At 37.4% G+C, this 23,156-nt stretch overlaps 1 protein-coding gene across 1 annotated transcript in view; it reads left to right on the top strand.

Annotated features, from left to right (window-relative positions):
• Positions 1 to 23,156, top strand: part of ADCY1 (adenylate cyclase 1) — a 154,249-nt gene that overhangs the window by 116,742 nt on the left and 14,351 nt on the right. The window contains exons 8-14 of the mRNA XM_075142917.1: positions 775 to 930; positions 4,641 to 4,835; positions 6,277 to 6,374; positions 9,779 to 9,863; positions 13,782 to 13,871; positions 16,758 to 17,014; positions 17,636 to 17,762. Of these exons, the coding sequence (XP_074999018.1) occupies positions 775 to 930; positions 4,641 to 4,835; positions 6,277 to 6,374; positions 9,779 to 9,863; positions 13,782 to 13,871; positions 16,758 to 17,014; positions 17,636 to 17,762 (1,008 nt within the window). The remainder of the gene's footprint in view (positions 1 to 774; positions 931 to 4,640; positions 4,836 to 6,276; positions 6,375 to 9,778; positions 9,864 to 13,781; positions 13,872 to 16,757; positions 17,015 to 17,635; positions 17,763 to 23,156) is intronic.

Raw genomic sequence — 23,156 nt, 5'->3', positions numbered from 1 at the left:
TGAGGGTAAAATAAAGGATCATTCTTATTCTGATCTGTGAAAACATCTGAACGAGTGCTAGGGGTTTACTAAAGTCAGCAAGAGTAATACATGCTTAAGAGTTAACCAAGAAAATATTTGTCCTTGCTGAACTGGGAGCTCCGTGGTAAAAGCAATAGATTATACTCAACCCTTTGAGAATATTTCTCTGTGGTATAACACTTATTGCTTTGAAGAAATAAGATGTAAGATATAACCTCAGTGCCTCACAGCCTCCTTTTAGGGCATGCATATAAGTGTATCTTTAAAGCAAAAACTATCCCCTTCTGATTTTAATGGGCTTACCATTGGCTGGAGTAACAAAATGAGGAAATAAGAAAAAGACTGAAATTATATTTTTTAACATCAATTAATAAAAATGTTAATTTAATCCTTATTTTTTCCTGTATTTTTCCAGAATTTATTTTAAGGTTAAAGAAATACAAATATTGCCTCTTTTATGAGTTTGTCATTAATACACTTTTTTTATAGTCTACATTTCTATGTAGAAGACCATTCCTAAAATGTTAAGTATGTGTTTAAATACTGTATGTTCAATAGATTTTTTATAACTCAGGTTAAAAAAAGACAAAGTAATCTTCATCTGCAAATATACGATGTTTATCAAGATGCATTGCTTCTTGATTAGAATATTGCTTTGTTCTGACCACTAGATGGTGTAAATGTCTGCAGATATGTATGTCTGCATGGGAATGTAATGACACAGTTATTAAATATTATTTTTCTGACCAACAGATATTTCCTGGACTGATTCTCTCAGACATTAAGCCTGCCAAAAGAATGAAGTTCAAGACAGTCTGCTACCTGCTTGTTCAGCTCATGCACTGTCGTAAGATGTTCAAAGCAGAGATCCCTTTCTCCAATGTCATGACATGTGAGGATGACGATAAGGTAATCCATGTGGGCTCTTTGGGCATTGGTTCCAGGGCTGCATCAAGCAGACCTGCTCTGAGAACATATGTTCTGACCAACTGTTAGAGGAGTTTCCGGTGTTCCTGCTGCAGCTAGAGCTATCTAATGCCCACAGCCTTCTCACTGTAAAGACAAAACTTAATTATAACAGGTCTCAAATTTGGAGCTCCTTTTGAACAAGCCAGCACAGGTGGCCTATGTGGCTTCTATTAAGGGCTTCCTTCACAGGAATTAGAGTTTCTGAGGCTTTTTCTGCAATTACCAAGAGCTGTTCTTTTGCACCATGAGTCCATCACAGTCTGAAGCTGATGGCAGCAAATGCTAAATAACAGAATAATTTTGTATCTCCAGATGGTTATCTAAAAAATGAAAGACAACTGATTAGCCAAAAAAACTCTTAGTCCCTAATACAAATCCTAAATAAAAAAGTCCCTAATACAAATATGAGTACCGCTTTCTTGAATGGCTTGTAAGGTCATAACTCAAAATTGCTTTACATACTAGTAGCCTGGTTTACTTCCTTTTCTGTGTGTGGATCTACCCAGAAATGTACGGAGAAAAAACTTTTGAAGAGTTGCTCATTCCATTTTTTTTGCCAGCAGGTGGCAATATTACATAGGTCACTCCACCAGTGCTCCAAAGCAGGGCATGTGTGCATTGGAATCAGTAATTCATCTTGACTGATTGCTCCACCTTTTTTTTTTTTTTAAATAATGTACATTTATTGACGAGTCAGTCTAAATCTTACTTTCAGAAAGCATTCTAGCTTTTATATTTTGGATTTTACATGTGCTTGTGTTTCTTCTGCGGGAAAAGGGGAGAAAAGTCCATTAGTTCCTTTAAAACACAGTTTCAATGAAGACTTTCAGAAACTCCAGATTTGATTTTGAAATTGGCCATGTACAAGGCCTTCCAATTGTGAATTGTGTGTTTAAAAAAAGTAACCCACACATTCTTTGAAGCATATGCAATACTTTACAATGTGTCTTGTGTATATATATGTATAAATATGGTAGTATACAGAGAAAATCCCAATATGGGTTTGCTAGGGATCTGATGAAAATTTTCTCATGTCAGAACATTTCAGTGAAGTTTTACAATGCTATCTTTAACTGAACCAGTTGTTCTGAGCTTTTGTACCTAATACGTAACATTTATTGTGGATGATATATGATTTTAATATAAATACACTGTGTTGCAATGCAGGGTTTCTTCAGACATATCAGTCCTCAAATCATGTAAAACAAGCTATGGCTATAAAGGCTTTTAAGCCAGCACATTACTGTAGCATGTATTTATTTATTTAATTTCTGAGAAATATAAATACTGGACCTTGATCACATATAAGACATAATGTAAGTCTACTATGTGAAATAATAATAGAGATAAAAATAAGAGACCTAGTGAAAATAATTATATGTGAGCAACACCTGTTTTGATTACGCACAGTAACTTTAACCCTATTTCAAAATGGCAGAATAGATAGTATAATTTATTCCATATATCAGAATAACTCCCATTGTCTACCCTCATTCCAGATTTTAAAGCAAAGAAGCATTTTCTTTTTTTTTTTTTAACCACTGTTTTGCTCACCGTTATTATTATGCTATAGGCTTAAATTTGGATTATAAAAGATCCCCAAAGTTGTACTTTCTGCTGCACCTTAAGCAATAGATATGCTAACTAATTGTTGTTTATCTTCATGAAGTTATTCAAAATTGTATATTCCTGACAATATTCCTGAAAGCACTCAGTTTCTCTAAAAAATTGTGGGACTTCTGCAAGAGAACAACTTTATCTCTGTTTAGAAAGATTTAGAATAGTTGTTTGGCTGGCAATTTAAGATTTCTATTATGGTTAACAGAACCCAGAAGATCAGATTTGAAAGCTCTAATCCATGTATGTCCACAAGATGATTTTTCATGTTGAAACAATTAGTTCTTACACCACAGACAACTTAATAAGTAATGGGCTCTGACAGTTTGAAGAAGAATGTTTCAAGGAGCCTCTCAATTGTTTAATGCTGGTATAACCTGCTCTCTACATATAAAGCCAGCAAAACAGGACTTGGAAAGTTATTTTATCTTTGCTAAGGTCCATTCTTCTTTACGATCAGAAAGCTAAGGTATCAGACAGCAGTTAACCCTTCCCACTGTTCATAAGTATTCAGGTGTAATATACATATAACATAAGCTATGTAAACTAATGAATTGCTGTGGTCTACTGTTTGTTCACTGGTGAGGACCTCATGAGAGGATCTCATGAGAACTACTTCTTGTGCTGCAGAATTACTTAAATAGCGATCACCACCTCTTTCTACCATCTGGTTTAAAAGGATATTTTGTAGTATAGCCTTTAAAGAGTGGGCTGTTAAGTACTGACTGCTATGAAGACAGAAATTTTGTGTGCTTTTGTAACAGCTGGTTGACAGACCCTACTGAGACTCTATCCTGAGCCAACGTTGTCCTTACCCCTGAGCAGACTTGTCTTTTCATAATGTTTCGAATTGTATTCCTGAACTCTGCAGATAAAAAAGTATTCCTTTAACTGTATAAAAATAGTACAACTTGCCTGAGTTTGGTTGTCAAATCTCTTCTGGAAAGTAAGGCTTGAGCCCTTTTGAGGTACAAAGGATATTCAATTGATGTCTCTTTCTTCCTCCTCAATGTGCTAACCATTAGGTGACTGTTTTTTCTTTTACAAGATTGGCCTACATCTTTCTCACTCTGTGTTTAAAAAATGCTGCATCTATGAGAATATTTTGTGAAGGCCCGGATCCTTTCAGTGTCCTGGGGCATGGGCAGTCATACTAGTGCAGATCTAGCCATAATGGTTTAGGTTACTGTGCCCTCAACTGAAGGTTACCACCAGTGTGGCTGAGATGCTGCTCACCGTCTTCTGAGTGCTCTCCATGAAAAGTGAGACCGATTGTCCAAATTCCCTTTCAGATACGCTCTGTGATAAATCTTTTGCACTGAAAAGGACTATGAATGATCATCTTGTCAGTTGTTCTATCTCAGCCATGGAGGAATTAATCCCAGTGAGGCACAGGTTAGCTCTGATAATTTATTGGACTGCTCCATCTGGATCTGCAAGTGCACTTAAGGCATACCCAAGAGGTCTTAACAAGAGAGCCACTTGCGTGAGTTGAAGATAGGAACACTTGAGATTTCAGACCCTGTGAAGTCACATATGGTCATTGTGCACGAGGTTAAGGAAAATTCTCTTTTCAAAATGTATATTGTTACCTAGACAGTCTTGGACAGTAGGACTTTTCTTGTATCATGAAGAGCCTGGTTATCTTGTCTTCAAGATGTCCAGAGCTCCATATCTTCCATCAAGCAAAAACTTTTAATTCTTTTTCTAGATAAAGTCACACTGATTGGGATCAAACTGATTATTTCCTTAGTGGCAGAGAAGTGTCAGGGCAGTATGTGAAGAGAATTTCTGCAGATGAGGATTGAACTCTTGGAATGCAGTGGGGCTTTTCTCATTGATTTTAATGAGATCACGATTTCAGCTAAGGAGTTTTTAAAAGATGGCAATCACACAGAGATAAGATCTCTGTCTTTGTAGTTGCTCTGCTTAATGAATTCCTCATCCTGGTTGTGAGCTTGAGATAATATGAACAGCAATGAAAAATTTCAATGTTAATAAAATCTGTGCTTCTTTCTTCATCTGTGCTACAGAGGAGAGCATTAAGGACAGCCTCTGAAAAACTCAGGAATCGTTCCTCTTTTTCTACCAATGTTGTATACAACACCCCAGGAACTCGAGTAAACAGATACATCAGCCGTTTGATAGAGGCCCGGCAAACTGAGTCTGAGATGGCTGACTTGAACTTCATTACCCTGAAGTATAAGCAGATTGAGCGTGAAAATAAAGTAAGGGGTTTTTAAATTATTTTTGCTGATTTCACTGACCATGAGCCAACTAGCATTGGTTTTTTGTTTGGTTTTAGACAATATTTAAATTCTACTCACTATCTTTAAATAATCCTCTGGACTGTCTGTCAGTTAAGAGGGTGACATTATTGCCATCTTCTATGGAAGGACTTGGAGGGGAAAAAAAGAAAGATCAGTATCTTTCTACTTATCAAGGTCCTCCCCATAAAGTTACACATCCTATGTTTTGGCCTTCCTTTTGCTTCTCCAAACTGCCTCACCTGCATCACCTGTTTGATGCTGTCTCGTGGCAATGTGGCTGCCTACTGACTCATCTGCTCTGGAGAAGTGTTAATGACAGGAGGATGCTTTCCTCTGCATATGTAGCCAGATAAGTATTGATCCCATCAATCCTAGAAAATATAAAAAAACCTTAAATCTCTCGGCAAGGTTGTGATTTTATGCCAGTGTGACTGTGCTGAAAGCAGTGGACTTACTCCAGACTTATAAGCATGCATAAAAGCTAACAAAGTAGAGCTGTTTGTTCCTACCTTGTATGGGTTTTGTTTGTAAATACAGATTGTTTTAATTGGAAAAAAAAAAAGCGCCTTTGGTTTATGTGTTTGAAAAAGCAAAAGTGATATGATTTTGGATTAATTTGGCAGTTGCATTTATTTTTCCACTGTAAGTCATTTCGTAATCTAAGATTTCATGTCACTACTGTTTCAAGTCAAAGGCTGTGTGCCACATTGGACTCAATTTTTTTAAGATCTTGAGCATTAACTTTGATTTCAAGGTTTTATTTATTAGTAAGTTATTTATTATTTAATTGTAATTGTTTTCTTTCAAAATAAGACAGACTTTTGGTTTAAATGAAATTGAAATTTGGATCTTTCTGAGAAAACACTCGTGCGTTTCCACCCCAAAAATTGTTCTGTTGTAAGGACTGTGGCTTAGTGGAATCAGGGACATAAACTGCTCAAAACTGAGCCCGCCTCCAGCCCACCCGTTACGTGTCCTGTCCTGAGCAGCTGAGGTGACAGGACTCCTTGAAGGCAGCACCAAGGGGGTTTTGGCGTTTTTTCGTGATGAGTAAGTGGAGAGGAGGGAATGCCACCTCCTTCTGGTTCAAAATGGCTGAATCCTTTTTGCTCTGAAAGATAAAACTATCTCTGAGCCTAACGCAGATTTGACTAGTTACAGGGTGAAAACTAAACAGCTAGGCCAACAGAATCAGCTGAAACAGAAGGCTGTCAAGGAAAATGACTTGCCTCATCTTTTTTTTTGTGTTAATTAAGCAATGGTTATTTGTATGTTTGTAAAATGGGTAAGGGCTTGTTTTATTTTAGACTATAGTTCTTTCTGACTGAGAATGGACAAGTGTGGGTGGCTGGGTGTGTATAAAATGCTCATTGTATTCATTTCTTCCTTTCTTTAACAGTACCACCAGCTTCAGGATGAGTACTTTACCAGTGCTGTAGTTCTCTCACTAATTCTAGCTGCCTTATTTGGCCTTGTCTACCTTCTAATAATACCACAGTAAGTTTCAGTCTTTAGCCATCATAATTCAAAGTGGAACATCTTCAAGCATCCTGCACAGGTCAAAACATTAATGTCTTTGGAATGGGAATTAGCACCCAGGTCGGTATCTTCTCAAACAGGAGATTCTCTGTTGGCATACCCTCAGTCTACGTGTTATCTCTTCCATTTCTCCAAAGGAGCCACATTTTGCTATTTTATTTAAAACAATTTCTTCCCTGTTCTCTTGCTTTTTTTCCTCCTTTTTCCTTTTTTTTCCTTTTTTTCTTTTTTTCCTTTTTTTTCTTTTTTCTTTTTTCCCCTTTTTTCCTTTTTTTCTTTTTTTTCCTTTTTTTTTTCCAGAGAAGGATGCACTTAGAACACAAAAATACTGAAATCTGCTAAACTTATTTAAAGCATTTCTGCATTACAAAAAAAGGTGTTACTGCAGCTTTTCTAAATGTATTTGGATGAGGTGCTTCAGGTATTGATAGCAACATAGATAAAATTACACAGAGCTTAATGGGAGCTAAGTACTGAAGCATCCATCCAGCTTTTCAACCCAAGTTTATAACCCGCATTAAGGTTTTTGGTATCAATGCTATCACTACACAAACTGCCTAGTGCATAGTTTGGCCATTCCCACATGAGATACAGTCAGACCTTGGCTGCACTAAAGCAGACATAACCAAATACACATGATGTGTTTGGGGGGTGTCTGATGCCTATTGTTGAGTGATATAGTTTCATGATTACTTCAGATTTTGTCAATTTTATGCGAATGCTTACTAAATAAAAAAATAATTAGACTTCACTTTCAAATCTAGGGATTATAATGAGTAGATATAATTGTGTTCAAGGTATAAAAATTATTAGTAATAAGCTTTTTCAGATGAGAATGTCAAAATATTCAAAATAAGCTTCACTCACTTTTACTAATTATTAGGATTTCAATGGGAATAGAACTGGCCACAGCATAATGCTTTTGAAAATCCCATTTTAAATTCTGGTCTTTTCTAGTCACAAATCCCACTCAGAATAATACTTACTCCTATATTCTATTGTTCTAATTGAAAGTTTGAAAAACACCTTATTTACTTTAATAATAATCATCATCATGTAAATTTGTTCTATAATACCTTTCATCTGAAGAATTCAAAGTCACTTACAAAAATCATCTAATTTCCAGGCTAACGACCTCTGCTGACTAATTGCAGCATAGCTAGGAATTTTTTCACCTACTTCTGAAGTAAAGCCCAGCTGCAATACATGGCAATTTAGAACAAGGAGAGACAAAGAGTATTAGTGTAGTTGAAACTAGAATGAATTTCCAAGAATCATATGGTATGGTAGTTGGTAACGTTTCCAAAAAGTACTGTCACTTAAAAAACAGCTAGACAGAGATTCGGTTTAGGCTCTGATCTGACAGACACACAAGCTCCAGCAGAACATGACCACTGAAGGCCATGAAGATGGACTGGTTCATCACTGGGTTAGTTAGAAAAGCCACCCACTGAATGGTCTTAACTTCTCTCTTCCAGTGTCTGTTGGTGGTGGCTTCATACAACCAAATTACTAGTCTTCTCGGGCTCTTCCCTCGCTGTGACACAGATACAACCATAAGCTAGACCAAAACTTAGGAAGTATTGGAAAATTTCCCCTCTCCACAGAACTTGGAGCTTTAAGTTGCTCTTTAGATTGCCAAAGTAGTTATAAGTACGACAAGAGAATGCAAAAGCCAAGACAAGAACTGTAATGTGTTACTATAAAAGGAGAAGTGATAATAATGGTGTTTGACATGAATCACTATATTCCAAGGAGGAGATTCAAAATCTAAAGACAAGAAAATGTTGTAAGAAAGCCAGTTGCTGCATAAATACACAGAAAGCAATGGGCTTGACATTCTCACAATTCCTATGATCATCTGAGTAAAACAGCTTCTCAGCTACAGACATATTTTATATCCCCAGAGATGGAGCTGGTGAAAGTAAGACTATGTTCCTTTCAACCTAAGCTGTCCAATTATGGAGGCACACATGCAGCGTAGCCTCTAAAAGCCCTGATGATGAACCTTTCTGATGTCTTCTGCTGGGTTTATTTTTAAGAAACAATGTAGCCCTTTGTCACTGGTGCCAACCCAAATCTCTGTCAGGGTCCCACTCAGCATTAGTGTCAGTTGTTGGCTGTTGCTTCCTGGAAAGACACTGTTGCAATCATGTCCCCTGCATTTTTTTCTAGCATACTACCATCCTGAATACAAGCCAATTCTCTAAAAGTACAGGAGAGCCTGCTGTCTATTAATACTTGTATTCAGAATCCACACTGACAGCATCTAGAGTCATCTCCCCATTCTGGATACACATACTACACCACAGAATTTTCCCTGTTTGTGTATTGGTGGGAATTCTTACAGGAATTTGAAGTCAAAGCCAAATACTGAGCAATTCTACAGCAGAAGAATTGCACTCTTCCCTTCTACTGTTAGAAACCCTATATAAACAATCTTTCCCCAGTGATGGTCAAGGGCACAGATATATACATGCCTGCAGCCATGGCTCACATCTGGACTGGCTGGCTTGTTTTCACAAGACTGGAAAAGAAGGTGTGAAGATCATGTTATGCTGCTGTCATACGGCCCTGGTTCCATGGCTGCCTTGGGGCCAGGCTGTCCCTAAGCATAAATCAAAGCACCAGCACTGGTGGACTAATTTTTGCCAGCTTGCTCATATCCATAAGGTACTGCTCCAATAGCACAGGTTTTCTGGAGGAGGGAAGTGCTTGGTCTGCACTCCTATTCTCATGAAGAACAAGGCTATTTTGAAAGGTCAGGAGAGGGAAGATTAAGAATTAAAAGAATTCTTACAGCATCTTTGTGAAACCTAAGATTTTTCTAACCATTGAGGAAGACTCAGAAGGAGGGAGTTGCTCTGTTTCATTAGAAGAAGGGATCTCACTCTGGTCTGGTTTTATTTGACTTGATAAGTGACTGAATTGACTGACCTCTGATTTCTGAATCTTTGAGATTAGAGAGATTAGAAGGGAAAAGCATCTGGTGACTATAACACAGCTGCCAAGGCCAAATAATTGGGTTACACACTCCACTTATAAGAATAATCATGCTGAATATTCTGCATTAGCCTACAGTTAGAAAGTGTCTCTCCTGACACACCATACAGTTGAATTTTTGAGGTGCTTTGATATCCTTGCTGAGGTCACCATATACAAGAGCATTTACTGATTTCTCATTCTTGAGAGCAGTGCATTTCATTGTGAAATTTCCTCTGTGACAGTTAGTATTACAGCAAGGGTGAGAGGGAAATCCTCCACCATTCGTCCAAAATACCATTTCAGAAGGACCCCTGTGCTGTTTGTTCTCATCTGCTACTGAGTTGCATTGCTTTACTTCTATTGTGTTTTGATTCTAGGAGTACCGTAGTTCTTGTTCTCCTGGTGTTCTGCATATGCTTCCTAGTGGCTTGTATTATGTACCTACATGTCACACGAGTACAAGTAAGTGATTTAAGATTTTATGACTATTCTTCCTTTTGGTGGCTATACTTTGTTTGTCCTTCAGAATAGGAAGCCATCAGCGCATGCTTCACAGATTTAGAGTCTGAAATCTATGGGCTTTTCAAGTTCATTGCTAAGTAATGTATTAGACACTTCAAAAACAAAGATGGTTCACCTGGAAGTAGACTTTTTACATGAGTAATCATTACAGCAGTGTAGCATTCAGCGCCATTAATGTTAAGCTTTTTGTCTTTTTTGCTACGCCTTCCCTGAACACCTTACCACTAGCTACTGAATCATTCCAGTGTTCAGATGGACAGCTGCTTTAACCCGTCGTCTTCTCCCTTCTGACTATGGAGCACACTCGTCTCCCCTCCATTCTGACTGGTATCTGGGTGTAACTTCCTGCTAACTTCCCCTCTGTTTTCAAAACTTTTCTTGCCAAAGCAGCAGCTGTTTTGATAGTAAAGCACAATGTTTTGCACACGCAACCCTTGGCCTTTTCAAAACCTTTAGTAATGATTAATTGTCCTGCATTACATTTTCACAACAGTAATGATGCAGAAGGACATTTGGTTGTTGTAGGAGAGAACTAGGTCTGCCAGCTCAGAATAAAGCATCTACAGACTAATTTTCTGATGAAAGAAATCCGTAGTGGCTTAATCTAAATTTAGTCTTTTCAGACAAATATCAGGAGAAAACACCTACACAGTTAATCAGCTTTGCTGATTAGCACACGCTAATTTTTAGTTAAGAAAAAATGCCCTTTGGCAGGAGAAAAGTAATTGTTTTCATGGAAACATAAATAGTATATTAGCAGAGTATCTCGTACAGAGCAGATTTTTATTTATAAACTTACACAATTATTTGGGAGTAATTTTTATGATCTCTTGTTTCATAAAGACGCAGTAGTTTATCATCTGTTGTTCTGTCTATGGACGGTAGAAACACAGATTAAGTTTGTAGGAAATTGCTCCTCTTTATGCCATTTCCCTGGGGCTAGTGCAAACTTAAGGTTTGTGACAGCTGTTTTGGCAGTCAACAGAATTTGAATGTATTGCAGGTTCCTCTAGAGATTCAATACCTTACAGGATCAAATCCAGCATTAGAAAAATAAAGAAATATAAAAACTCAAGAGTATCACAGTTTGAAATTTTGTGGTGAAAATGTGTCTTATATAATAAATAAAAGATAATGAATATGCTATGTATAATGAATATAGAATTGTAAACCGGTCATTCCCCTATCTTAATCAGTCTTCTGGCACTTATTTGCTATTTTACACTGGACAAGTGACTCAACTTCTCCATGCTTTAGCATCAAATGCCTCACTCATAAAAACACTATAATAATGTTTTACTGTACCAGTTACCTAGCATTTTGGGGATCTGACAGTACTTATTTAGTTAATAAAAATTCCACAAATAAAAGAAAACAAAGAAAATTAAGCCCAAAATGCTATGCTATCATAAAGGGCAGATGCAATCTCAGAATGATCAAAAGTCAGAAGTATAAATCTTTTAAGTGTCAGTCAGAGTTTTAATTCAGACATGACTCATACCTTACCTTGTAAAGGTTTATTTTCCTTTTTAACCCAATGGCCTAGCATGTCAACATTTAGAACATATACGTACAACACACACACAAAGAAGTCTGAGCAATGTGTCAATTGTCTTTGAATCTGCATTTTGCTTTGTCACTATTAACGATGCAGCATTATCTTCGAACTATGGGGATTCTCTCTTTAACAAGCAGTAGATAATTGTTTGGTTGCAAACTGAATTAATGGAATATATATATTTCCTTCAAACATAATTATTATTTTGTATTTTATTTATATGGATAAAGACACACATGTGTGCATAGGATTTTGGTCTAGTGGGGTGGACAACTTCATGGGTAAAAAACCATCTGGATGATCACATTCAGAGCATAGCAGTTTATGGTCGTACTCTACCTGGAAGCCAGTAATAAGTGGGGTACCACAGAAGTTTATCCTGGATCTGTCCTGTTAAACATTTTTAGCAACGACCTAGAGAAGGACATAGAGTATACTCATGTCAAGTTTTCAGGTGACTCAAATTTTGGGCTAACAGCCAACAGACTGGCAAGATGACCATTGAGGGGGACCTAGATAGGTTGGCAGAATGGGTCAACAGGATTCTTATGAAATACAGCATGAATAAATGCAAAGTCCAGGCCCTGAGAAGGAAGAACCCCCTGCAATAACACAGGCTGGGGACTGACCAGCTCTGCAGAAATGGCCCTGGAGGTCAAGGCAGAGAGCACTTTTGGGCCCCTTGAGGTCCCTTCCAACCTGAACTGTATGATAATGATGAATAAATGCAGAAATAGTCTATCTCTTTTTTCGTAGTGTAATTTTGGACACTGCTATATCCTCTCCCTTGAGACACAGCTTTTCAATGTGAGATTCTTACAATTCGAGATTTTTGTTCTAAAATATTCTCATTGATTTATTAAAGGTGATATACCTTGGGTATCCCAATATATTTTACTGATGCTGACTAATAGTTAAACTGATTTCTGGTGTAGTCAATTAACTCAGGTCCATAATATGCTTATATAAATCTACTATTGATATTACCTTATTTGTTCTCCACCTATATTTACATGGACTTAATCCATACTGAAGCCAGAATATATTTGCAGATAACACATACTTTTTTTTTTTTCCTGTAATTGCTGTATTCTCATGTTTCACAGCCCAGATGAAGTTGATTCACCTATAACTATCTCAAACTTTTAATTCATGGTCACACATACAAGGGAAATGTCTCTGCATATGTGAAAGGAAGGGGAGGAGTTTCAATACATGATTTCTGTTGTGCCAAGGCCACAGAAGCCCCTCTCTATGGGTACTTTGCTGCCTGTTGGAAGCTATGCTTTTGATGTTGATGATACCCATGAAATGAACAGCTTTTCTTCACTGGTGTCTTTCATCCAAAGATTAGGTGTTTGCTTGCTCCATTTGATCTTAAGTCAAATCCAGCCCTGATAAGTCTGAGCCCTCTCCTTTTAAGGGACACAGGATTGTTCCCCCTTTAAATCTGATTGTTTCCAGGAGTTGATTCTTGCCCCTTTAAGTCACTGGAAGAAGTCCTGTGATCTGAGAGACGTATCATGGATCCAGTAGGCAATACATGCCCCAAACATGCAAGGAGAAAAGAAGGAAAGCAGCTTTCCCTGAAATCAGAGTAGATAAGTATGACTGGAACAAGCACAAGTGCTAGAGCCTGACAGACTTATCCTTCCTCTTTCACCTTCTGTCACTGGCTTCATATATGCTCACAGCAGCAAGCACTTCACACTTCACAGTGATGGAATCAGGGTAAAAATGGAAATGAGCAAGAGATTCACAAGACTCCACTCCGCCAGACATTTTTGTTCTCTACTGCTCTTTCTGCTCTGACAAATTCAATATTTTTAATGAGTCCTGATAATTAAAACTACCCTGGCATTTAACGTGACTATTATAGCAGAAGACAAAAAATACCACTCCAGAAGTCTATGCTACCACAGTATGTTCTCTTGGATCACTATTTGTAGTTGATAATTTGCGAGGCAAAAGATGCTTTGGGTATTTTCCCTATGGGAACAAAACCAAATGCCATCCTAATTTATTATGAGCAGACATCCTGCTAACCTTTCAAAGAGTTTAATTATAGTGAGAAATAATGTATAGTAATAATAATTTCATATTTATTACCCCCCAAAATGCAATTACCATTAAAACACATGTACACAATAATAACTGCATGCTTGTTTCGTAATCTGCAGTGCAGGCAAAATTTCCATATCCTTTATTCACTTCTTTTTATAGACTACTAAAAAATAACAACCCCACTTTAAAAAATATTTTTAAATCTTTATCTATAAATCTTTTTTTTTCTTCCTTAGTGTTTTCCAGGGTGCCTGACAATACAAATTCGTACCATTTTGTGTATTTTTATTGTGATCTTAATATACTCCGTGGCTCAAGGATGTGTGGTAAGTAGTTAAATCAAGTATCACTTAATTTAGCATTCTGTTTAGAGAACAACCTGGTATGGATCTGTTAAACACATACTATATTCTCATCTGGTGAATTCCTACTCTTTTTATTATTCATACTTGCAGAGCATGTTTCTTCAAAATTAAAGCCCTTTGCTATAATTTGAACTTTCACTGCCCTGAGTCAGGGTGTTGAATTAGGAATGGCAAAGCTAGTAGCAAATTACACAGATAATACCTAGTCAACACCTACAGAAATTTTTATATCAAACCTTAGTATCACATAGTCTGCTGATATCATGTACTTTATGGGAAAACTATTTTTAAATGTTCAACTGGCTTACTAGTTCAATGGCTAATATTTTGTGACAGACAAGGCATGGTGTCAAACAAGATTACTTATTTCTATGTGGCAACTTATAGAACATATTTCTGTGTAATAACAGGGGGATATTTTTAGTCCAGGCAGTTCAGAAAAGATAACGAGATCTTAAAATATGGGCAGTATTGCGTAACGAGAAGAGGTGCTTACACTGTGCTACTTACATGATCCATTCACATCTAATGTCTAGGAAGCTTCTCTTGTATGAAGTGAACTTGCTCAATACTTCTGAAAATTGAGCTTCTTTTACTGTAGATTAGCAGCTAGTTCTACATGGTGGACTTGAATGTTAAATGGGATTTAAACTTCCATCTAAGTATTTGGCCTTGTCAAATTCCTAGCACTCAATTTCAGCATTTTGGCTGCTAATGCTAATGAATTAAACATGCTAGGGTACCCAAAGGAAAGAAACCACACAAAAATAGCATGCTAAACACAACTGGAAATACTGAGAAGGCAGATGTCTCATGCTTCTCTGCGGGATTTAGACAATGTGTTCTGACCGATAGGAAGACAGTGATTTCATGAGCAATTCACAGTGCTAATTGAGATGCCAAGCCCCTTATTTTGTATTTTTGTGTACTCACTCGTCCCTGGACCTGCCCTGAGAACAACTACCAAGCTGATCCCCATGAACTGAATGGGCAGAGGATCCCTTGTCTGTGAATTCCAATGTCCTGAGAAATACCAAGAATTACTGATGTTCAGACATTTCTGGGAATTCCTGAACATCAGCTGTGTGAGTAACACAGCCCTAATAGCACACAGACATATATGTGGTTCTTAATGTGCATATAAGCCCAAAATGCATAGAGATGTGCAGTGCCTCCAGGCTAGCTAGCATCTCAGCAAGTTCTGCGTATCTGACTTTGGAATTGAGATGAATATTATGATAGCTGGAACCTTTGTGGATCAGCCCCCATAGATCTGACACTTTGACCAAATGAAACAAGCACCATTGTTGCCACTTAAAGACGGTGAAAATGAGAAACAGACATCATAAGGCCTAAGGCAACGTTGAACATCAGTGGAAGAAGGCAGATTAGAATTCAGAAGTTCTGGCCTCCAACAAGGCAGTGACCATTCAGTTACAACTTAGAATGGGTCACAAATATAACTTTATCCTTTATTGAAGCAAAAATAGCCTGTAACTATTGAAATGCTTAGGAGAAATGTTTAATCAGTAGAAGTTATTAGTTCCTGCAAAGTAATGCCTCTAGAGTTCTCAGCTAGCACAGGAGCTAGGTGTTGAAATTTCACTCTCAGTTGTAGAGCAGATAGTGTTTTCCTGGATGGATTGCAAATCATTTATGAAGCCCTCATGCATGCCTATATTTTCGGATGAGTTTAGTACGAACATAATTTTAAAGGATATTGAGCAAAATCACATTAAACAGATTTTTCACTTCACTCTTTCTCATCTCATTTCATAATGTTAGCCATTATGAGTTTAACTCACATTTTATCTGTTATGTCTCATCTTTTTAAATGACTACAACCCCTTGTAAAATATATTGCTTAATCACCTTTCAGGTTGTCAGTTATTTTACAGCATGCTATAAAATTTCATTATCAGTGGTTAGGATGAAATAAAAAGCTCTAATAACACACTTCAAAAGACAAGCTTAAGTACAGGGCAGGGCTTATGTGGCAGTGCCTGTTAAAATCTATTTCACACTACCATCCCACTCTCCCCTTTTACGCTAACTCTTATCCTCTCCTTTCATAAGGGGTGAAGGTTGGAGTGCAATTAAAACTGGAGCTCTAGGGACTTGCACTATTTGCCAGAAATTCCTCCCTTCCTTGGGTAACAGCTCTGAGATGTGTACCTGACATTGTCTTTGAAAGATGCAGGTTAAATTTCCTCAAATTTCCCATAGGAAATGCACTAAGCCATTTTTTTATTTCCCAGTCTAGGGAGGAAATGGAACTCCTTGGATAACTGAAATGGCAGGGATAATTAAAGATGAGGCCTTGTATTTGAATCATATGTGATAGCAGAAGTAGCTCTGAAGTGGAGAAAAGATATTATTCATGTTTAGCTTTTCAGTTAAAGATTAAAATATGTTTTATTTTATATTTGATTAATTGAAATTGATACAATTTACATAGTTTACATTTCTTTCTGTGCTCTGTGCAAAAACCTTTCTCACCCACATGGCCACATAAAATGTTTACTGAAATTCCTTAATTTTGCAGGAATATGTTGGCTTGAGAATCTCATGGTTTTGAGCACTGAGAGGGGAACTATTCAACTAAGCCCAGACTTTAATTGGTTGGCCTTGCTGGCATCTAATGAACAAAAAGTGTCTCCCACCTAAAACTGAGTAAAGCATTACAGGAAAAGAAGAGAGATTTTATTAGAGTAGTGAGCTGGATGGGAACTCCATGGCCATACTTTCCCAATTAGAAACGAACTACAGTCAGCCCCCATAGCAGCTGCATTTCTGTTTATTTCATATTTAACTTTCTCCACTTCTCACCTCTCCTGTCTTTTCTAGGTTGGCTGTATGCCTTGGGTTTGGAATACCAATTCCAGCAGTTCAATAGTTATCATTTCTCCTGGTGGAACAAATAAAACAATGAATGAACTTCCATGTGACACAGCCCACTATGCTTTCCTTTCCTGTGTAGTGGGGACTCTCACCTTGGCAATATTTCTACGTGTATCTTCCTTGCCAAAAATGATTCTCCTGCTTTTTGTTACAATTTTGTACATAGTTATTCTGGAACTCAGTGGTTACAGAAAAGCAGTGGGGTAGGTATCTTGCAAAGTTAAAGCAATGGGTACTTCTGTATAGATAGTCACGACATGGACTACTCATCTGTGAATTGTCCTCTAGCATTCAGTGCTGCTTAGGGCTATATACTCAGTAGAGCATAAGAAATACTTAAACCGTCCTCTCCCCAGCAATTGTAGGATCTAGTAATATCCATCAACAGGAGATCAGCTTTTGGGAATTAGCAAATGTTGCCCTATTATTCTGTAGTTTTATGCTAACATACCTCAGCTGAACACACTGCATTATAATATGAAATAGAAGAACACTGTTAAAAACTTCACCTCTGTATTTCACCAGCCCTCAACCAATTCCAATTTCATTTAAGCTTCTGAGCTTCTGAGTGTTTTTATATTTCCTGATTATAAGCATGCACACATATTACAATAATGTGTAGCATTATAAAATCCTCAAGAAGTTGAATGTTGGGGTGATACAGTGATCAGATTTACTGTCCCTGCCCATATAAGCCTCTTCAGAAAAGGCTAGTGATTAGGGGGTACCCATGTGTTCTAAACTAAAGATCTGATATTTAAAATATACGGTGTTAGGTATTAGAAAACCAGGAATAACCCATTTACTTTCCTTATATTTTTAAGGGGTGGCTCCTTTTATATGCGTGGCTATGAACCAATACTAGCCATTTTGCTATTTTCTTGTGCTTTGGCACTGCATTCCAGACAGGTGGATTTGAAGCTGCGTCTGGACTACCTCTGGGCTGTGCAGGTAAGTCATAGGACTTTTCTTTCTAGTATCCATGCACACAAAATGATGTCTGACTTTTGAATTGGCTTGCAAATACTTTCAGAACAAATTAGTTGGACTAAGACACTTTCAAAATTTTTCATGTCTGTTGGGGTTTACAGAGAAAAATTATTAGAGCTTGCTTTCCACAGACCTATAAAATTAATTTGTTCTGGAGAAGTGATTTTTTTTTTGTTTATAGTTGTTCCATAACAGTACATCATTAATAAAGTAATATATTTATATCTGAAGTGCATTATGAATAGAGAGAATTTCAAACATGGGAAATTGACTGTTAGCAATATTAACTTGAGATAAAGAAATTAAATCCATGGGGTTTTTTCATCTTATAATACAAAAAGGGATGAAAATAAGTTGATGTTCAGATAAACTGAAAAGAAGCAAACAAAACTGATAAAAGGAAATACTTATACCCATAACTTGCAATGAAAATATGGAACTCTCTCTCAAAGGAAGATCAGAAATTTATTTAAATACCAAGTGCATGGACTTTTTTTGAAAATATATTTTCTAACTATCATAATCACAGCAAAACCTATAGAAATTATATTAGCCATAAGCAGGGGCATCAGGAAACGTCTATCTTCTGTCACGCCTCTCAGCAGTCCTATTCCCACCTCCAAAGTGTTTTATGCTGGCCCCTGAGGGAAGGAGAAAGTTGAAGAAGATGCAAGTTTGTTTTGGTGGAATTTGGAAGTTGCGTTTCTGATAAATCTAACACTCTTACACTCTTGTAGTTCACAGAGGTAACATCCTGTTCTCACCTACACCCTGTTAACTGTGTTGTTAAGAGGACTGTGTAAATCGTCACAGTGCTTGCTTTTACGTGTAAGATCAAGACTGGAACACATAGGTTAAACACATCGCTGACTTTATTGTGTTACCTAGAGTGGAGAAATCAGGAATGACTTAGCTCTATTATCTTCTACTCTTAAAGTTTTTCAACCTAACAGCTGAGGTCTCTTGGGATTTTTTGTTTGTCTTGATGTCCAAGACCATGTCCACCTCCTTTATGATTTAAGTTTATCTTGTTCTATAATTTCTGTGGACTCTGTGCTGTTTAACTGAGTCAATAACGCGTTATCACTTCATTTAATTTTTGTCCTAAGACCTGCAATATTGATATGTGCTGTGCCTGTCAGCCTCAGAAGTTTGTTTTGGACAAACTGATAATAGTTTCCACTTGTTGTCGTGCCAAATATAGTTTTTAGGTGGAAAAAAATGTCCCCTGACTTTGAAACTAAGAGCAGCGCATGACTAGCTGTATAGCAGCTATCTTTATATAGATTGGCACATGGTGGAGAAATGCGAGTGCCATATGATCCATGAATACAAGACCTTCCATATGTTATTCCTAGCCATGAAAGAGAGTAGCAAGCAGGAAGATACTGTTTTGCTATCCTGTGGCCTTTCAACAGGTCACGAGTGAGTTCCAGCACCTTAAATGCTTTTCATCATTCCAGCTACTATGACTTGCACGGTGAATTGTGCATAGCTAAGGAATGTACTGCTTAAAGATTCTTAGTTTTAAGTTGGCTTTTAATTAGCAATCAATTAGTTTTAAAGATTCAAGTACAGGAAACTAATGGGATGCTTGCCTGCTGAAAGACCAGAGCTGGACAACAGTAAAGAAAGAAATATAAACTTTTTCTGTTTTCTTGGGGCCAGGTTTTACAGAAATACTTAATCATCTACCACTGTTGTTAAAACCATTGTGCACTTACTCCAAAGGATAATAAGGGGAGTTAAGACATATGGATGCCTATAAATTTCAGTAATGTCCAGCAGGATCTTCAGGTACCATTTCAAAAAGTGCTTTTCATCTAAGATCAAATGCCATTTTCAGATCTTTTCAATTGCAAATCAGGTACTTATGTGGTACCATCTTGTCTGTGAGATTTGCATGATAGTAATCAGAAACAAAAAAAAGTCGGTGTAGGTAGAAAATTCAGAAATTAGGGATCAGCATAACTACCATTCTTTGAATTCAGTATGCTGGGTAGATGCTTGGCCTCTTTGATGATCTGGGCTTATACCCTTGTTCTTCTTGATTCCACATGAATGATCTATTCCGTGTACAACAAATAATAGTGGGTAACATGTCGTAAAGAATGTTGTCCTGGTTTCCACGCAGAAGTACCATCGTGATGGATGTTACAGAAGTGCTTATGGTGCTTACCTATTCAAATGGATACGTAAAAAAACCATTATCTTTGTATTTATTAAACTCTTTGGCATAGTAAAAATCTGAGTATTAAAAGCTCTGGGAAAACCGTTGGTTGGAAATATCTATATGTTAAAACTGCCTTTGAATAGTTAGCAAACTCCAAGCTACTAATGGTTTAACAATCTTTAAGAGGAGAGAAGGGTAAAAACCACCTTCCTGAGCGACAGTTTTCTCTCGCTGCTGGATTGCCTCATATATGATTAAACAGCATTCTTGGTCATGTTTCTCTACAGCTGCAGTACTACTTACCATTGAACCATGTTGGCTTAACTTAGTTACATTCTTGGAAGCAGAAGTTTTAGAAAGATCATTGACTTAGTGCACAGGGAATGTGGAGATTTTATTCTGTTTTACAGAGTGAGTATGCTGGTTCTTCGTGCAAACACTGAACTACATAAACCACTGCTACAGCTGGAGACTCACATCTCCCAGTAGCCAGCTGCTGCTGTGTGAAAGATGTGCCAACATGGTACAACATGTATTTTTAGGAAGCTTCTCAGTTGTTGGCTTACAACTGGGAGAATTTCAGACTCAAGGGTTATTCTGGAAGTTGTAAGCACTTTGTTTGCATACTTTTAGTAAAGCTCATTTTGGGGCTAATCCTGTAAAAAATATTCTCAGATGAATAAAACCATTGGCATAAGCTGCAATAAAAAGGATTTCACAGATATTTTCATCTACTTCATCATGAACAACAAACAGTCTAGTACTAACTAAATGATATTTTAAACACTGACAGTATCCTGCAATTAATACCATTATTAATAAAAATATATAGATAGATGCTCAGTGGTCTATGCTAAGGTCTGAGGAAAACTCATTTCCATAGATTTTCCCATAAAGGAAAAAATGTGTTTTGAGGAAAAGCAGATTTCAAACAAGAAAAACTGATTTAGAAAAATGATACAGTTTCAAGAAAAGTTAATCTAATTTCCGTGCGTCTAAGTTACGCAACCAGAAGAGAGATAATGCAGTATGATTTATGTACATTGTGTGGAAAATATAGATTTTTCTGATTGATGATAAGTTGTTAAAACAGTTATATTTGTACTTACTGTTCACATGTCAACGTTGTTATAGGTTCTTGTTGATTTTGCTAGGGTTTTTCTGTGCCAAATTTAACCTTTCTGAATATCACAGTATTTCTAGAAGATATCTGGTTTGGTTTTGGTTTGGGTTTTTTTTTTAACAGGCATGGGAGGAGAATTTAATTTTCTACATGACATTGTTGAAAAACTCTGTGTGCCTTATATGACAATAACTGTGAATAGCAAATATAGGAGCATTTTACTTATTTGTGACTGATAATCACTTTTGCTTATGCAAATTATTCAACAAAACTGGGGAAAAAAAAAAGGACAAATAAATACAAGCAATAAATTTGTGAAGAAGCTAAAACTGCCAAAAAAATGAAGTTGCTCACTCACACAGGATTTGTCAGGGGAGGAAAATAAGAATAATACAATGATATGACTGATTGTTGCATTCTTTAGGGAATACAAGAATATCATTCAGCTGTCTTTTCTAATCCGTGACACTTGAAATATGTATTTTACAGTCGGCAGGCAAGACTTGCCAGGTGTGCTTGCGCTTCCTCTTAAAAATCTGGCCTTATGGAAGCAGTGTGATGGGTCTCTTCCCTGTGGTTTTAGTGCCACCTTCAGGTACAAAGATGATGTGTCTGTGGCACCGGTGCCCGGCTTCTTTTTAGCTGTATCTTGAAACAGGGGATTTTCATGTTATAACTCTTCATTCAGTGACATTGCTACAGCATTTTTATGCTTATTAAACAGTCACCTGACAGCTCAGGAGATACAACAGCTCAGACCACTTCCTGAACAGAGAATGTGTAACCAGTTACCAGCATAGTAAAAACTGTGGGATGCTGTGTAACTTCGTAAAATGCAATAGCTGTTAATTACATTGATGTCAAAGACCATGGTACCAAAGAACATTTTAAATTTTGTCACCAGGACCGAAGCAAAAACAAAGCCTGCTTTTAAACACTGCAGCTCTGCAAATACAGTTAAGTTCTGCAAAATGACCTAGCTGCCACGAATACCAAACAGGTATAAGCAAAAAGCAGAATGTGAAAAATGATGTTGCTCATGCCTATGTATTTTCTTTCTTGTTTATTTTCACAATAATCTGCCTTGTTTTTTGAGCCAGCAGCTATTGCATAAATACCATGCTGGCAGCTTTCCTTAATTAACCAATAGGGGTTAATAGACGAATAGGGGCAAATAGACGAAGATTTGGATGTTATTTAGCTGTCTGGATAATATTTCCACCGGGAATGTAAATACCTGTGATCTGTACTATTTTAATCTTCTTTCTCCAGCCCCAAGTACTCCTTCTCCCTTCTCAGTGTCTGTTTTACCTGGGAAAGGGTGATGCCTTGTAGCTGCTCAAAGAGTAGGCACTGGGAGTTCATGAGTCACAAGGAGGAAAGACAGTTTTCATTGCATTCCCCTGAAGGGCAGAAAGCAGGAAGCTGGGAAAAGGTCCAGAAAATATCAGTAATCAGTTTACTTCCCTCCCCATAGAGCCCTGTGATGTATAGTTTAAGAGTCCTCACTGCTGAACATGACCAAGTCTTTTTTTACGACACCTTCACTCCTTATCTTTCCTTGCAAGAGACACTAGGAGATCTTTCCTCTTTCCCCAGCTCTTGAGGAGTTGCGTATATGAGAGCTGTCTTAGGCAGTGCAGGGCGACAGGATGGATACACAAACTCTGTGCAGTAGTAGCAGAGAAGGTACACTTCAGTTCATATTCCTAGCAGATCACTTTAATAAAGGCAGGATGTTAGACATTTGGTATGTCTGGGTGGTGTAAGTATAGTCCATGCAGAGACTCCGGCTAGGGTACCAGCAACAATATAGCAGTATTAACCCAGTGTGTGGTCTAAGCTAATACACCTTGCTTTTCAACATGACTAAGTAGGTCAGAAGGAGTGCTATGCTAATTCCATGAACGTTCTGCTTCTAGGTCTGGGTCTAGGTCGGCAGAGCTAACACGTCTTATTCTTCATGGCACTGCATTGCCCCACATAGGCACTGCCGGTGCAAATGTCTCCTTGAATCACCTGGAGAGAGTGTACTCCTCTCTCCCTGCTGGCTAGGAAG

This window comes from Calonectris borealis, chromosome 2, assembly GCF_964195595.1.
Source record: "Calonectris borealis chromosome 2, bCalBor7.hap1.2, whole genome shotgun sequence".
Classification (NCBI taxonomy): Eukaryota; Metazoa; Chordata; class Aves; order Procellariiformes; family Procellariidae; genus Calonectris; species Calonectris borealis.
This window is presented reverse-complemented; position numbering and strand designations above follow the sequence as displayed.